This window comes from Sminthopsis crassicaudata, chromosome 1, assembly GCF_048593235.1.
Source record: "Sminthopsis crassicaudata isolate SCR6 chromosome 1, ASM4859323v1, whole genome shotgun sequence".
Lineage (NCBI taxonomy): Eukaryota > Metazoa > Chordata > Mammalia > Dasyuromorphia > Dasyuridae > Sminthopsis > Sminthopsis crassicaudata.
Window position 1 is genome coordinate 693,720,253 of NC_133617.1, and position 17,492 is coordinate 693,737,744.

Here is a 17,492-nt window from a genome sequence, read left to right on the forward strand (position 1 = left end):
TCATGTAAAATTATGTAGAAATAGGTAAACCAGTTCCTCTTACTAGAAAAGCAATTTAAATTACATCTCACTATCAAGTGGAATAATACCATTTTATGCAAAATGCAAAAGACATCTAGGGAAAAAACTAGTGGTGACATACAACTTCAGGAGTTTCAACCTAAAGAAGAAAAAAAAGTATCAGGCTTTTTCCTGGACAAAAAAATTAAGACCACCTTACATACATATCATTGCTAACATTCAAACTCTTCCATTTCTGTACTGCTTTTAAAATAAAAGGGATTAGGAAAACACTTGCTAGGAGAAATCAGAAGAAAGGCTTCTTTCCCAGGCACTTTAAAGAGAACTTGGCAGCAGAAATACATCACTTACAATACCTAGGCAACTTTGTGGGTCAAGTGTTTGGTAAATGTACTGGAGTGAGGCAGTTGGAATGGTCACATTAGCATGCATAGTAAACTCTTTTGAAGTGGGTAATGATGAGTTGTACTTTCCCTTAACAAAAAGAACCTTCAGTAATTGAATTATTCATTGCCTAGTTGAAGGAGGGAGTACTGAGTTTGCATATGGATCTCAAGGAATACTAGATCTAGCCATTAAAACAGAAGACATTTATCACATTACACACTTTTAAGTTGCCCAACTTCTACAGATTCAAATTAAAAAAAAAAAAAAAAAAAGTTCCAAGGATTCAATCACATAGGTACATGCTTAAGTAATACATGCTACTAACAGAAAACAGAAAATGCAGTTCTTTACATAACATAAAATCTTACGCACTTTACATCCTTTGTACATACAGCCTCAGATATAGCACAGAAGCAAATATTTGTTTAAATGAATGTTATCACGATTTCTTTCCAATTTATTGGTCAAGATTTTTTCTAATTTTTAATGTTCCTTACTAAAGGCAGAATGGAAAGACAAAACTATAACTACTCTCATGGTAAATATGTTATAGGTTGAAGAGATAAGCTTTTAAAATGTTCATGCCACATTTTCTGGACTCCACAGCCACGATGCTCACATTGTCACATACCACATCTGTGAATCCACTGTAGGGAGGAAAGAGAAAATCCTTGTAAGTGAAAAAAAATTTTAATGTTACTTAATATTTTCTAGAGTGAGTCACTTCTGTAAAGATAGTTTCATCTTTCCAAGGGTTTCTGGCTCTTGATGGATACCTGGACCTGGGACACTAGATGTGAGATTCTGAGAACCCAAGTGGCTACTATGGAGCAAGAGAGCATTGTTGGGATGTTTCAGACTGAGTGGCAATCACAACTTTTTATACTAAGATATCCAATCTTAGGCACTAAAATCTCAAGGGGCACTCACTCACTGAATCTTTGCCAAACAAAGGCTGCTTTCTATTGAATTTGTAAGGTTCACTGGTTCAGTAACTAAGGTAGTATTCATTCAAATGAAAAGCAGCATTCCACAATGCTTCAGAGTATCAAAATGAAGTGTACCAAAGAGCTGAAATTTCAAGATTTATATGAAAATTCATGAAGTGATTCTAAGTTCTCTTGGAAGATCCTATTCCTATCCCTAGGTGACAACCCATTTTAAAGCAAGCCTCAAAACAACAAAATTCCAAAGCCTCCACATGATTGAAGATAGTTCCTTGAAGCTGCTATAAAGAACATCTGAACCATACACAAAACTGCCCCAGGTTACATCTTACTGAATGTGGGAATAAAAGCAGGAAACAGTTAAGTCCCCATAAAAATTTTAATTCTCCTAAAGGCATCACCACTTTAAACAGATTTATTCATTTCTACTGCCTTTGAGTCTAGGTCTCAGACCATTGATATTTCAAGTGGCTTATCCAGAGGTCTGTATGGCCTTCATCAACCCCTTGTTTTTGTGAAGCTAATCTTGCTATCCAAGTTGAACTCACAAGAATGGATACTAACAAAAAGATGATGAAATGGCTATTATTAGTAAATTTATATCTCTAGGTCATTTAAAGGTTTTCAAAACTCTTTCCTATTGTTTAATCTTCACATCAATTTTGAAGGATAGTTTAGTTAACATCTATTTTCCAGAAGAAGAAACAGACAATGAGAAATTACCTGGACCACCTGTGAGATCCCCCTAGTAAATGATAGCAGCTTTTAAGAACAACAGTGTTCTTTTCCCTTTTCCATGTATACACTCGCAGAGAGATGTCCTGGGAGGAGGTGACAACACGGAAACTGTCCTTAAAATGAGAAGATAGGAAGTGAGTTTACCCAAAATTAAAAAAGAAAAGGGAGAATGATGGTTAAGTACCTGAATCATCATACCACCCATATGGATGTGATTGTCTGGTGATGGTCTAGAAAGGATGCCAACAGGTTGCCAGTCATTGAAAAGATTGTCAGCTCTGATCCACATCCTAGAAGAATGATGTCAGTACCATGGCTTTCCAGTATATGAGGTGTTCTGATGGATTCTGGCAATGTGAAACTTGCAACCTGTTGTGCTTTTATCATCAAAACAAAACAAAAATAGTCAATAGTTCCCATAGTTATTAAAGCTTTTAGTATCTAAAAATTACTGGTTCTAGAGCAACTAATGAATCACAAACACATTTATTGCAAAAGATAACTAAGTTTAATGGAAGAAGGGACCAAAGTAGAATGAGGTATTGAACATTTTTAAAGCTTGACTCATTTTCATTAATATCAGTGTTTCCTAGCCATCATTTTTCAGAGAGCAAAAACTGAGAAACTTTCTTTTCACTGGTGAGAATGGTGGTAAGAATGAGCTAAAGTGAGAAAGAACACTATTTTACTTGTCCTCAGTTTTCACCTAGGGTCTACCACAGAGCACTGAAAATATTATGTACTTAATAATCAGATGAAGAAAGTTTAAAGATAAGCTCTGGGAGGCATCATAGTACAGAAGTGTTAGGTTCTTACTAAGTGCTAATGAGATAATGAGATATTAGGTTCTTACTAAGTGCTAAGTCGGTACTTAACAATTCTCTAGTTCAGGCCTTTAGGGGAGTTTTACCCCAGTGAACTTTTGGGGAGGAGCTTGCATGCTTAGGAGGAGCAAGTTCATTGGTTGAAGTAATTTTTCCCAGAAGCCCTTGCATTATCCCATACCCATTCTCTGGGAGGATAAAAGAAGACACCATTGAGCAAGGAGAGAGTCTTGTCTGGGCCAGAGTTGGGGCGGCTCTCTGGAAGAAGTCTCTACTCTAGGCCAGAGAGCAATCGGCTCTCTACAGGAAGAAGAATCTGGCAGAGAGATTGAGTGGAGACAGCAGATCTCCTCCCAGAGAGCGATTGGCAGTTTCTGGAGACAACAGAACTTTACATATTGGCGCCCACAACGTGGGGCAAGGACTTTTGATTATCCTGACAAGGACTGATTCTGAGCCCTTCAGAGGAGCTAGACCGGACCTTTGCATATTGGCGCCCGAACAGGGATAAGACAAGAACAGACAAGATCCTGATTCCAGTGGAAAAGCCTTCGATCCAGATCTCATTGGAAAAGTCTCTCCAGAAGCGTGAGTAACAAGGAAACTTTGTTAAAGAACTAAAGTTGAATTTCAGTGAAATGGGACAAATGCCTTCTGTTCAAGGAAAATATTTGGAGAGCATTATCAAGGTTATGAAAAGCCAAGGATTGATTATAATTTTGGAGGAGATTACTGAACTTTTAAAAACTGTACAGGTCATATGTTTTTCTCTGGAAGAAGAATTGGATCTAGATGAAAGAGAATTTAGTAGGAAAGAAATTAGGTGAACACTATAATTCCAAACCAAACTCAATTTCCAAAGATACATTTCATACCTACAATTTAATCCAAATGGCTTTAAAAATTGTTATTCTAAAGGAAGAGAAGAAGGAGCAAAATGGGGAAGTTAAGTACAATTCTGAGCAACAGGAGCATTTCCTGTCTCCTCCCTCAATTAACCCTTCAGGGGTGGAACAAGAAGGAGGAGGGTAAGAGGCAGAAATATAAACAGAATCACCTATGAAGCAGCCTATGACAAGATTAGAAAAAGCATTGGTTAAAGCTAAGAGAGAAGGACAGGATATAAGTGATTTTATACATGCATATCCTGTGATTGAAGATATTGACTCTGTAGGTCAAAAAAGGAGAAGATATATACCTTTAGATTTGAATAAAATTAAAGATTTGAAAAAAGGTTGTACCCTTTATGGGGCTACATCAGCTTATGTTAAAATGTTACTAGATGGTTTGTCTTATGACATGCGTAGAACCTGGACAAAATTTGTTATGGCTTGCGAAGTTTCATGAATTATGTAAAATTCAAGTCAGATGCAATTTGGAAATAGGAGTTAACACACAGTTCACTTTTGAGCAATTAGCTGGTGAAGGTCACTATGGAGAGAATTCAGAACAGGTTAAATATCCCATGACAGTGTATGAGCAAATTGCTAAGGCTGCAATAAAAGCTTGGGGCTCCCTCCCTGGACAGAAAGATCGGGGGGGGAGGCTTTCACTAAAATAGAGCAAGGTCCCAATGAACCTTTTGCAGATTTTGTGGGACGTCTGCAAACTGCTGTCAAAAGAACTATTGGAAAAAATGCAGCTACAGAAATAATGACCAGACATCTGGCTAAGGAAAATGCCAATGAGATTTGCTAAAGAATTATATGGGGATTAGACAAAGATGCTCCTTTAGAGGAAATCATAAGACACTGTGCTACAGTGGGAACAAATGCTTTTTACACTCAGACTATGATGAACATGGAACAACAGGGTCCCTCCTGGCAAGGTTCTTCTAGAGAAATTCGTCAGTTGTTTCCAATGTGGACAAATTGGACATCTAAGAGCTCAGTGTACATATGGAGATAGAGTGAGAAGACAGTGTAGGAGAACAAGACCCAATACCCCATGTCCAAAATGCAACAGAGGACTCCATTGGGCATCAGAGTGTAGACTAATTCAGGGAAATGGGATGAGGGGCCCAAGTCCAGGGCCCCAGGCAAAAAAGACTTGGGGCATGATGGCAGCTGATGTTAAACCCAAAGAGCCTTTAGAAGGTCAGGATTCTGATTTGATCAACCAGCAGAAAAGCAATCACATGGCAGAAAGGGATTACCTAATCAGTCAGCCAAAAGGCAATCAGATTGCAAAAATGGATTATACTTGGGAAGAATTTTAAACCAACAGGGCTGTGTCCAGTGCAAACAACTCTAATGTAATTGCCAGATGATGAGAAGAGATTTAGAAAGTGGTAAATGGGAGGAAATTAGATAGGTTAATTGCCTGGCAGAGAGGGTTTGCTTGTATTTTAACAGACAGAAGGAAACAGATGAAGAAGGAAACAGATGGGTGGCAACAAGCACTTGGAGAGAAACAGAAAAAGAGAAAAACCTCATAACAAAGGAGAAAATCTAAGAAACATCTGACACTGAAAGAGCATGGCTGATAAGAAGACTGTCAAAGATTCCCTAACACAAGATAGACTGTTAAAGAACTTTAAAACCAGCAGGAATCACTGGATTTCCTAACATAAGATGAGACTAATGAACAATGGACTTATGGACATTTATAAATTCTCAATTTATGATTATTTGATCATGTTATTTGTTACATACTTCTAGCATGTATAATGCTACTATGTTACTATGTTTATGTAATCTATGTAATTATGTGTAATGCCTCCCATATTGATGGATTTATGTTTCAAGGTCATGACCACCCTATGTTCTAAATCAAAAGAAAGGGGGAGAGCATATATGTAAAGTTCTGTTGTCTCCAGAAACTGCCAATCACTCTCTGGGAGGAGATCTGCTGTCTCCACTCAATCTCTCTGCCAGATTCTTCTTCCTGTAGAGAGCCGATTGCTCTCTGGCCTAGAGTAGAGACTTCTTCCAGAGAGCCGCCCCAACTCTGGCCCAGACAAGACTCTCTCCTTGCTCAATGGTATGTTCTTTTATCCTCCCAGAGAATGGGCGTGGGATAACGCAAGGGTTTCTGGGAAAAATTACTTCAACCAATGAACTTGCTCCTCCTAAGCATGCAAGCTCCTCCCCAAGAGTTCACTGGGGTAAAACTCCCCTAAAGGCCTGAACTAGAGAATTGTTAAGTACCGACTTAGCACTTAGTACCTAATATCTCATTATCTCATTAGCACTTAGTAAGAACCTAACACAGAAGGAAGACTATTTCTGGAATCAAAGGACCTGGGTTGTAATTCTTAACTTACTACTACTTTCATGTCTTACAACATCTTTTTCCTCATCTGTAATAGAATGAAGGAATTGAACCTAATGGACTCTGGTTAGCTCCAGTTCCTCATGAGGTGTTTATGGCTCCACAATTATTCAGAATGTGGGGGCCTAGACCTTTCTATTTCAATTCCTAAGAGGCAGCAGGAATGGGATAGTAGTGAATCCAAGTTATATCAAGAGAAAGGGATTGTGTTTATTACAAAGTTTATCCCCTAATCTAGAAATCAAATGCCAATTACATTTTCTGAAAAAAAAGATTCCTTTAAAACTGAGTCAAAGAACCATGCTACTTCTACCCTGATTGACTGAAGCATTCTGAATAAAAGACAGTAAATATAATAAACATAAAAGTGTCAGGGAAACAAACTTGTATCAGTGTGAAAAAGGTCAAGAACATGAGAGTATCTACCTATCTCAAAAGACCGGTCTGAGATATTTAACTTACTATGTGAGATATTTGTAATGACCTGTCAAAACTGTGGAAGAGTACACTGTCCAACGTGAGGACTGTTATTCACTGAACTAGGGATCAGGAAAGATCATCTTATGTAAACGAATCACTTTATAATTGTATCCCCCAGTCAATGGCCCATCCAATCCAAGATTAACTTTCTGAAGGGTGCATCTGAGGACATGTGTTGAGAAGAACTAATGGCTTTTAATGATGTCAACCACAAAAGTTGAGGAAATACTCTACAGACTATTATTGTAAAAACTTCAAAAGATCTGTGGTTTGAGGCAAATACTTATTTGGTACCCAATCTCATGATATTAGGATTTAGAATTTTGTGTGTTGCTGTGTTCAAAAAAAATAAATAAATAAATATATCAATAGGGAGTTAGTTGGCTTTCTGGTCATGAATCTCCAAGTTTACCTAGATTGATTCTTGGATCTACAATATATATTTAGACCTTTGATTTTTAAGTCCTGTCCCCCATCATATCCACATTCCTCAGATATTATATATCCAAGTCATGTCTCCTAAGCCACAAACTTGAAGAGCCTAATAATCACCTTAATATCTATTTATTAATATCTTATTTAGGAATTCTCCTTGACATCAAGCCTAAGAGCTTCTCTGTATAATTTTTTACTAATTGCCATCTACTTCTGCCCTGTGAGGCCAGCAAATATATAAAAAAAATCCATAGAACCATGGAGGTTAGGAGGGACTTGAGAGTTCATTTAATTAAAACTTTCAATTTTACAGAAGGGAAAATTGAGGTTCAGAGATGAAGTGATATATCAAAGATCAAGCACCTAGCTAGTTACTGGCACATTCCATTCTAGAATACAAATTCCTGTTTCCTAGGGCAGGGCTCTTTTCTCTATCTCATGTTTTATGTATTTTTTTCATCAATGAGAGAAAAGTATAATTGTGTTCATTTGTTATAAAGAGCAAAGCACATAGTTGAGGGAAAGAGTAAAGCTTACCCAGAATTTCCATTTTATTCTTGGATCGTTTTGATGTTATATCAAAAGTGGTGATAGACAGGTTCCTGGTTCTTCTATCTTGATGCAGCACAATTAACCTGCCAGCTTCTTTGGGTGCCCAGCTGGCATTCCGACATCCCCCAACAGGCAATGAATTAGAAAGGGGTTTATCTTGAGATGGTCTGATCAAGGAGTCTGTGTGAAACACCTGCAGAGACATCACAAACACCATTGCATGTATAACCAGAACCATTCCAGGAATATCTGTGCCTGGGGCAAATTAAAGGTAAGGAGCTCGCCTAGCAGAACCTTGGGACCCTAGTGATAGCAATGGTCCAGGGGTGCACTTGCATGCTCCAGGTTGGTGAGGGAGTAAATAGAAAGCAGGCTCAGGAAACAATGTTTGCCTTGTAGAGAAGCAATCTAGGGTAAAATCTCATACACTCCATGCTAGTTAGAGCTCTGGGTTCAAGTAGACATATTTAGCAATAAATGGTTTTACTGCTGAAGAGCCAGTAGCTTTTCCAAAATTAGCTCTGTCTTTGTTCTGCTGGCTATAGGACATCATCATGTACTAATCCTTCCATCCGATTTCAGATTCTGATCAACACTAATAATCTCAACTGAATGCTTTTATTCTGATGGCAATGGTTTAGTCTAGTCCAATGAAAACAGCCAGGGTACAATCTCAGAACTTTAGAGATGTCAGGGACCTCAGAAGTTATCCAACCCAGCCAATTCCTTTTATGGATAATGGAGCTAAGAGAGCAGAAGGCAAAGACCTCACTTCCAGGTTTTCCCCTCAACACCTTCATTTAGCAACCCCTCCTTTTTTAAGGTTCACTCTTACATAAGCTCAATACATACAGGTAACTGGTGTTTACTGAATTATTATTCCTCCTTTCTCAAATTTAGCTATTTCACAATCCTCCTGTACCTCATATCCTGTTCTTGAACTCAATGGCCTCAAATATCCTCGCTTCCATTTAGCCACACACAGGGATGATCAGACCCTTGATTTCCAATGTTCCACTTTCATAATCCAGAACTGCAGTACCCGATCATAAGCCTATGTCTTTCCCAGTTCACCGTCAGCCTTTCTAAGCCTAGCCTTCAACCTCAGAGTAACTTGGAAGCATTTTACCTTCTCTGCTTTCCTGGTCCATTATTCTCTCCTAGCCTCTTTCAAAATCTCCATCTCATTCATCAGTGCAATTTTATGCCTTGCATACCTTGTCCCACTCTCCTATAATTGCTCTTCATTTTCCAGTTCCCATCTCCAGATTACATGTATCATTTACATTCTCCATTCCTACTTATAAGCTATGAAACGTTATTATTATAAAAAAGAAACAAAACATATAACTCTACTGATAAGGTTCACTATGAATTAATATTCTCCATTCTCTATTAATCCCATATTGCTTAAGTCACCATTTTTTCCTTTGATGGACTCTCTAATAATCCCCACAATGGTTGCAAATTTTTTTCTCCCCGTTTGATTATGAGTTCCTTAAGCACAAAGACAGACAACCTTTGCCTCTTTTTATATCTTCAGTGCTTTGAACAGTGTATAGCATTGAGGTGGTATAGTAGATAAAGCACTGGGCATGGAATCAGAAAGACTCATCTTTTTGAGTTCAAATCTGGCCTCAAATCCTCACTAGCTATGTGACTGCCTGTAAGTCACTTCATCCTGCATGCCTCAGTTTCCTCATCTGTAAAATGGGTTGAAGAAGGAAATGGCAAATCACTCTAGTATCCTTGCCAAGAAAATCCTCCAGAATGAAGTCACAAAGAGTCAGACACAAGTGAACAACAAATATGGTACACATTTAATAAAATTTAATAAATGCCTATTGTCTGACTTTTCCCAAACTATGTCATTTATATTCTGGCCTTCCTCATTCCCCTCAGACCCTGAACTCTGGCAGAGCAAACCTTTACTTTATGTTACCCAGAATCAGGTATCCATGCCATTTCCTGGCCGTTTACAAAATATTTCACATGGTATGTACCAACTTCTTTCTAGTTCTCTTAGTGTGCTGTCTTCCCCAACTAGATGGCTTTAAAAATATTTTTACACTTCAAGTTTAATTGAAGTATTTTTTCTATGATATCTACAAATCACATCCACTTCATGAAAGGTCTCGTGTAGCAAAATAAAATAGTTAATTAAAACTTATAATACAAGTGACCTCACTGAAAAATGCATGCAACATTTCACATCTATAGTATCTGAAGTACCCACACTTTCTTAATTTAAAATGATTAACAGATTAATCTATTTTTTCTCCCTCCTACCCATACTCCATTGGAAAAAAAGAAAAAGTACATTTCTTTTAACAAATATACATTGTCAAGCAAAACAAATTGCCCCAATATGCATAAAACTCAGCAGTATGTTCTGCAGTATGGAAGAAATTAAGTTTACATCTCACATCTTGTAACAGGATAAGGTCCAAATGAATACAAGTCCTAGATATAAAAGGTCATATAATAAACAAATTAAAGAAGTATAGAAAATTATCTATCAGATTTATGGACAGGAGAAAAGTTCATGACCAAAAAAGAAACAGAAAATTTCACACAAGACTAATGCTCTTATTTTTATTATATAAAAAGTTTTTACTACAAATAAATCTTATAAAACTAAGATTAAAAGAGAAACACTAACTAAAAAAATACCATTGCAGCAAGTTTCTCAGAAAAATTGTTTAATTCCATCATACGATGTAAAGAACTGATTCAAATCTATAAAAAAGCCTTTTACCAATTGACAAATGATCTAAAGAGATAAACCTGTGGTTGTTAAGGGAAGAAACAGAGTTTTATATATATTCATAGGGGAAAACAATTGCTCGAAGCCACTACTTGTTAGAGAAAAGCAAATTAAAGCAATTTTTGAAATTACATGTCAATTGGCACATGACAAAAACTGGAAAATGATAGATGTAGGCATATTGATGAATTGTTGGTGGCCTTGGGTAATGGGTACAACCATTCTGGAAAGCAATTTGTAATTACACACAAAAAGCTATTAAACAGTGTGTTCCCCTTGACCCAACTATGCCACTGCCAGGTTTATACCCCAAAGAGATCAAAATAAGAAAAATAATTATTGCATACACATGTTTATAGTGGCTCTTTTAATGACTGGATGGCATAAGAGAATGGCTATCTATCGAGGAATGACTAAATAAGCTGAGGTATATAAATGAGATGAAGTATTACTGTGCTATAAGAAATGAAGGAATAGATGATTTCAGAAGGACATGGATATTACTATGAGCCTATGCAGAATGAAGTGAGAAGCCAATTTATACTATGCATTAACAATATAAATATGATTACATAAAAATGAATGAAATGAACAGAACCAATAGGACAATTTATAACAACGTAAAAACAAACAACTTTGAAAGCTGTAAGACCTATCATCAATAAAATGATCATTCATAATTCTAGACTGGAGGACTATAAGCTCTTTGAGGGTAAGGATTGTCACATGCTTTCTTGATTTTTGAATCCCCCACAAAGTACACCTTGACAGATAGTAAATCCTTAATAAGTGCTTTTTTATTCATTCATTCATTTCAAGCCACTGAAACCATCCCTTTCACCTACCTTTCAGCAAAAGACCATGCCTCACACTACATTTAAAAAATTGAGGCCGTCTCAAATAAATTCTTCTTCCTATTCAATTCAACACTTCAAGTCACCTCAGCATCACAGACTGTCCCCCTCACTATTTCCAGCACTCAGTTCTCTCTTCCTTTACTCCACTGTTGGGGGAATAATGTTGCCTTTCTCCTTGCTAATCCCAGATCCTCTACAAGTGTTCTTGATTCTATTTTCATCTGCCTCCTTTGAAAGCTTGACCTTTTGATCACCTCTTTTCTTCCTCATTTTTCTCCCGTCATTCCTTCTCTCCTGCCTGCAAAACATACCCAAGGTCTCTTAAAAAAATCCCACAAATTCACTTGGCCCTATCATCTCCTTAAGTTATCTTGTATACTTTGTTTTCCTTTCATATCCAAATTCCTGGAAAAGTTTTTATGGAAAATTTCTATCTACCTTCCTGCATCCCACTCCCTTCTGAACCCCATAGTTTTACTGAAACTTCCCAAAGTCACTAATGGTCTCTCTATTGCTACAGCCAGTAATCTTTGCTCATTTTTCACCCATGTCCATTAAGTGTCCCAAGTTTTGAAGATTTCACTTTTTCTATATCTCTCAGACCCTCCTCCTTTTCTCTATTCACACCTATGAGACTAGACCAGTGTTTTCATTGAAATAAGGAACTTCAGATGTAGAAGCTGGAACCTAAAAATTTATAAAGATGCATAGGGCACTGACAGGTAAAGGATCTTGTCCTAATTCTCACTATTAGTACTTGTCAAGTTCTTGGTGGCTCCATGATCTATTCTGTACTCATACCATCTAACTCTCTAATAACTCACAGAAAAAACCTAAATGCTCTTGGGAAAAGAGCTTAGAAGCCATTTGGTTCTAAGAAATAATTTCTAGGTCAGAACTGATCTGTCCTTCTGCCAGACTTCTCTATTGCATATATATTCTAAGGAGTATTGAGTTATTTTGTGCCTTGTTTTCTTTCTCCTATTAGAGTGGAAGTTTCTATCCCTCATCATAGAATACAGGACCTGGTTCAGAGTAGACACTACTAACAGTGTGCTGGACTGAACAGAACTAAATGCTGGAATGTGTTGCTGCAGCATGTCATCAATGTTTTAAAGAATACAACCAAAGGGAGATGTTTTTTAGGGAAGACCATACCTTTACCAAAACATCCGGATTCTTGGTAGAGCCAACCAATATCCAGTTCTTGTCTTGTGAGCAGCGTAGCAAATCTATATGACAGTTTTGAAATGCAGTAACTTGGGAGACCTCCTTCAAGCAGGGAACTGTTAAGGTATAAAGCACACCTTCTGTGATGGCCACCTAAAAAGAAAAAAAAATTAGAAATATCTATAATGCAGTGGGAATAAATAGAACTCACAAAGCAGATAAACAGGAGCCTTATCTGGCACTCAAAATATGTTTAAGACATTTGAAGTCACATACAATAAGCTGCTGGTTTATATCTGTTGTTTACTGCCAATTTTGTTCTAAAAACAATGAAGAGCTGGTTAAGAAAATGGTTCCTAAGGATGGGATTTGGATTTGTAGACCACAGCTTAAAATACAGGAGTGACAGGCTACCAGAGTAAATAATAATTCATAATAAGGAAACACTAGAAGCTTTCCCAATTAATATGGAGCAAAGCAAGAGTGCTCTCCTTTCCCTACTAACTTGAGATAGTTATAAAGACTAGCAATGGCAATGAATAAGTGAAAGAAAACAAAGCCATAAATATAGGCAAAGAAGAAAAAACCTTTGGTGATGACATGATGGCTTAGTTAGAAAATTTTAGGGGATCGGTAATGAAAGTAACTGATAAATATATAGCACTTCTACATGGCAACAAAGAAAACTAAGAGCAAAGACTAGAAATAATGATTTAAAAAACTATAAAATACATAAAAATCTGGAAATGAATCCATCAAAGTCCATTTAGTTCCTGTGTAGATACAATTGCCAAATTCTCCTTAAAAGAAATAAAGAACAATTCATATAAATGAAGGGATAATCATTGTTCATGCCAAGCTATGGAAATATAAAAGAATGACAACACTACTGAGATTAATTTACATATTTTAATGCTATGCTTGTTAAACTACCAAAGAGATTCTTTGAGGGCTAGAAAAAATAATAACAAAACTCTTTTTTGAGGAATAAAAGATGTAGAATATCAAATGAAATAATTAAAAAAGTAGAAATGAGAGATTATAGCATTTCGAGACCCCAAATTATGTTATAATCATCAAAAAATATTCAGCATTTGTTAAAAATAGAAAATCAGATTAGTGGAATAGATTAGATAAGGAATAATTAGAAATAATTGAATTCAACAACTCAAACTTATAAACCTAAACACATATTAACTAGAGATGAACTCCATATCTGATAAGAATTGCTAGAGAAACTCAAAAATACTGTTAGAAATTAGGGTTAGACCAACATCTTATGCCACCTACAACAATAAACAAAATGGATATGCAACCTAAATATTAAAGATCACATTAAAAAATTAGAAGAGAACTAGATCAGCTACACCTAGTGAAAGAACACTGGGAAATGAATGTGGACCATAACAAAGCACTTATACTCTTTCTGTTATTGTTTGCTTGCATTTTTGTTTTTCTTCCCATTATTTTTACCTTTCTAAATCTTATTTTTCTTGTGCAACAAAATCACTGTATAAATATGTACACATATGTTGTATTTAAGATATACTTTAACATGTTTAACATGTATGAGACTGCCTGCCATGTAGGGGAGGGGATGGAGGGAAGGCAGGGAAAAGTTGAAACAGAAGTGATTGCAAGGGTCAATGATGAAAAATTAGCCATGCATATGTTCTGTCAATAAAAATTTATGATAATAATAAAAAAATTTCTGTTAAAGGTTTGATAACCAAGGTATATAAATAAATAACACACGCATATACAACAATTATTTTTCAATAGATAAATGGTCAAATAGGATTTTTTAAGTAGTGTGAACTAATTATCATATTATCCATATGAAAGGACACAATATAATAAGAAAATAAGAGAAATAATAAAAATAAGAGAAAGAACTAACAATTAAAAAGGGATTATTATGTGATAGACACCAAACTAAGAACTTAGTTAAGTGCTATTATTATTCCCATTATACATATAAAGAAACTGAGGCAAACAAAGTTAAGTCACTTGATAATACTCATATAGCGAGTAAGTTTTTGAAGCCAAATTTGAATTCAAGTATTTCTGACTCCAAGTGCAGCACTCTATTTTCACTGAACCACCTCTGAGATTTAACTTCATATCCAAATGGGCAAAGATGACAAAAGATAAGAAAAGTAAAACACTGGAGGGACTGTGAAGATACTGCTACACTGATACATTTGTTAGTGGAGTTTTGAACTGGTCCAATTATCCTGGAAAGCAATTTGGAACTATGGGAATAAAAATGTTCATAGCCTCTGACTCAAATATGCTACTAGGTATATATACTCCAGGGAGGTCACTAACAAAAAAGAAAAGCCCCATATACAACAAAATATTTATAATAGTATGCTTTCTAGTAGAAAAGAAAGTAACTGCCTCTTGATTAGGGAATGACTGAATAAATTATAATATTTAAACATACTGGAATATTAATTTGATATTAAAAATGACAAATATTTGAAAACAGAGAAATAAGAAAATGCTTCCAAAGAACTGATGCAAGGTGGAATAAACAGAACCATAAAACAGGAAAACTACAGGTGATGTAAAAATGAAAGATATCAATAAAAATGTATTTAAAAATACAAAAGTAGGAAAAAACAGTGACTACAAAATTTTTTAAACCTTATTCACACATTGAGAGGGTAAAGAAAGCATCAAGGGGGCAAATAATCTAAAAAACAAAAGATATTAGGAAAAACAAAAGAACAAAGGAAGAAGTAAATTAATATTTCATATAAAATATCTCAGCAAATCAATGTTATAGTGGCAGAATAATATTGAGGAATTATACTTAAGTGGAAATATTTAAATATATATACACATAGGATGAAAATGAGAGGATAAAACAAATTTTATTAGTCTTCTAGGCAACTCTAGAGTTAAAAATCATGATTTCAGATAAGGCAGCTACAAAAATTAGTACTATCAAAGGAAATACAGAAACAATATTATGTCTAAGGGTACTATAGACAGCGAAATATACCATAACTACAACCAAATGCATCAAATGCTATAGTGACAAAGTCCTTAAAAGAAAAGTTAGATGAAGTACAAAATACAGTAGGAAACTCATATTTCTCTCTCAGAAACAGATAACTCTAACAAAAGGAAAAACAAGAGGAAAAATATAAAGATGAAAAAATTGTTAGAAAAATAAGATTTGACTGATCTATGACCTATTCTGAATAGGAACATTAAAGAAAACATCTCTATCTTGGCATTTTATTTAAAAATGGTCATGTATTGGAATGTTAAGGAATTGCGAACAAATATAGATTAGAACAATAGTAATGAACAAAAGAAATATGGGCAGAAGTGGAAATTTAGTAATGATATTCAAACTTATAAATGGATCCCTGAGTTTTAGAAATAATTATATTAATGAGCACAATGAGAAAACATAAATTATTTCCAAATCTTTGTCACCACAAATGAGGTGCTATAAATATTTTTGTTGATGTCTGTCCTTTTCCTTTTCATTTGATGTCTTTTGGTCTCTCATTTCTTAATAATGAACTGTATTTTCCAAAAATTTTTTATTTTCTTTTCCCATGCCTATCTTTGCTTTGAAGCCTTTATATATCAGGATATATTATCATATTAAGGGATGATTCTTTTTGTTTATTTTGTTTTTCCACTTAATAGTACTTATTTTTTTCCAATGACATGTAAAGATAGTTTTCAATATTCAGTTCTTTTAGATTTTGAATTCCAAATTTTTTTCTTCTTCTTTCACTTACTTCCCCCCCTCCCCAACTCAGCAATCTATACATGTACAATAATTTTAAATATATTTCCATATGTCATGTTGTAAAAGAAAAATCAAAACAAAAGGGGAAAACCATGAGAAAGAGAAACAAAAAGAAAATGAAAATAGTATACTTCAATCCACATTCAGTCTCCATAGTTCTCTGAATGTGGATGGTATTTTCCATCCCAAGTCTATTGGAACTATCTTGGATACCACACTGTTGACAAGAGCTAAGTCGACCATAGTTGATCACATAATCTTGCTGTGCTGCGTACAATGTTCCTCTGGTTCGGTTCACTTTACTTAGCACCAGTTCATGTAAGTCTCTATTAAGAGACTCCTTAGCTCCTATTTCTTTCAGGCTGCCCCTCTCATGAAAAGATGGAAAGGGGCTCTCTGGGATTAAGGATAAATTCTTATGTTTATCTATTTAATGAGTGATAAAAACCAAATAGCTATTTAAAGAATAAACTATCTGCCTATGACTGGCCCATCTTCCTTCTTCCTTTCTTCTATCTAAACACATCATCAACTTCTTGCACCTTAGGATTACTGAGAGTTGCTCTCCACCATGGTATGTTGCCGTCTTCTTTTAATTCTACTCTATTATAAATAACAGCTCTACTATAAAACACTGAATGCCAGAACTGGAAGTGACTTCTAGAAAGGATCTTAGAAGCCAGAATATCAAAGTTAGAAGAAACCTTAGAAAACAGAACATTTAAGCTAGAAGGGATTTTAGATCCAACACTATCAGAGTTAGAAGAGACCTTAGAACCCAGAATGTCAGAATTAGAAGGAATCTTAGAACAGTGTCAGAGCTGTAAGAAACCTTAGAACACAGTGCCAGAGCTAGAAGTAGCCTTAGAACATAGACAATTAAAATTAAAAGGATTAGAGCACAGAATTAGAAGATGCCTAAAAACAGAATGTCAGAAATAGAAAGGACTTCAGAACACAGAATTCTGGGTATAATATAGTAGTTAGAAGGGATCTTAGAGCCAATCTAGTTCTGGGATTTTTATCCTGAGTCTGTGAGACTCTTAAGGGATCTGTGGGTAAATCTAGAAGACGGGGGTGTAGTGTGAATTTAAATGGGGAAAGACATCTTTATTTCCCTAGATTTTTGTTTCTTTTATAATCCTATGGATTTTATTTTCTGTATTTAAGAAAACTGTTCTGAGGAGTCTGTAGGAGTTATCAGGCTACCCATGGAGGCCCATGGCACAAAAAAATTCGACAACCGATCCGTGTGAGTTT

The 17,492-nt window shown here is 35.5% G+C and overlaps 1 protein-coding gene across 5 annotated transcripts in view; it reads right to left on the minus strand.

Annotated features, from left to right (window-relative positions):
• Nucleotides 1-596: 596 nt before the first annotated feature.
• Nucleotides 597-17,492, minus strand: part of FBXW12 (F-box and WD repeat domain containing 12) — a 71,998-nt gene continuing 55,102 nt past the window's right edge. For all 5 annotated transcript variants that reach the window (XM_074283667.1, XM_074283665.1, XM_074283666.1 and 2 more), the window contains 5 exons: nucleotides 12,440-12,604; nucleotides 7,643-7,850; nucleotides 2,292-2,470; nucleotides 2,079-2,206; nucleotides 597-1,055 (listed from right to left, as the gene is read on the minus strand). In XM_074283667.1, coding sequence (XP_074139768.1) covers nucleotides 956-1,055; nucleotides 2,079-2,206; nucleotides 2,292-2,470; nucleotides 7,643-7,850; nucleotides 12,440-12,604 — 780 coding nt within the window. In that variant the 3' untranslated portion in view covers nucleotides 597-955. The remainder of the gene's footprint in view (nucleotides 1,056-2,078; nucleotides 2,207-2,291; nucleotides 2,471-7,642; nucleotides 7,851-12,439; nucleotides 12,605-17,492) is intronic.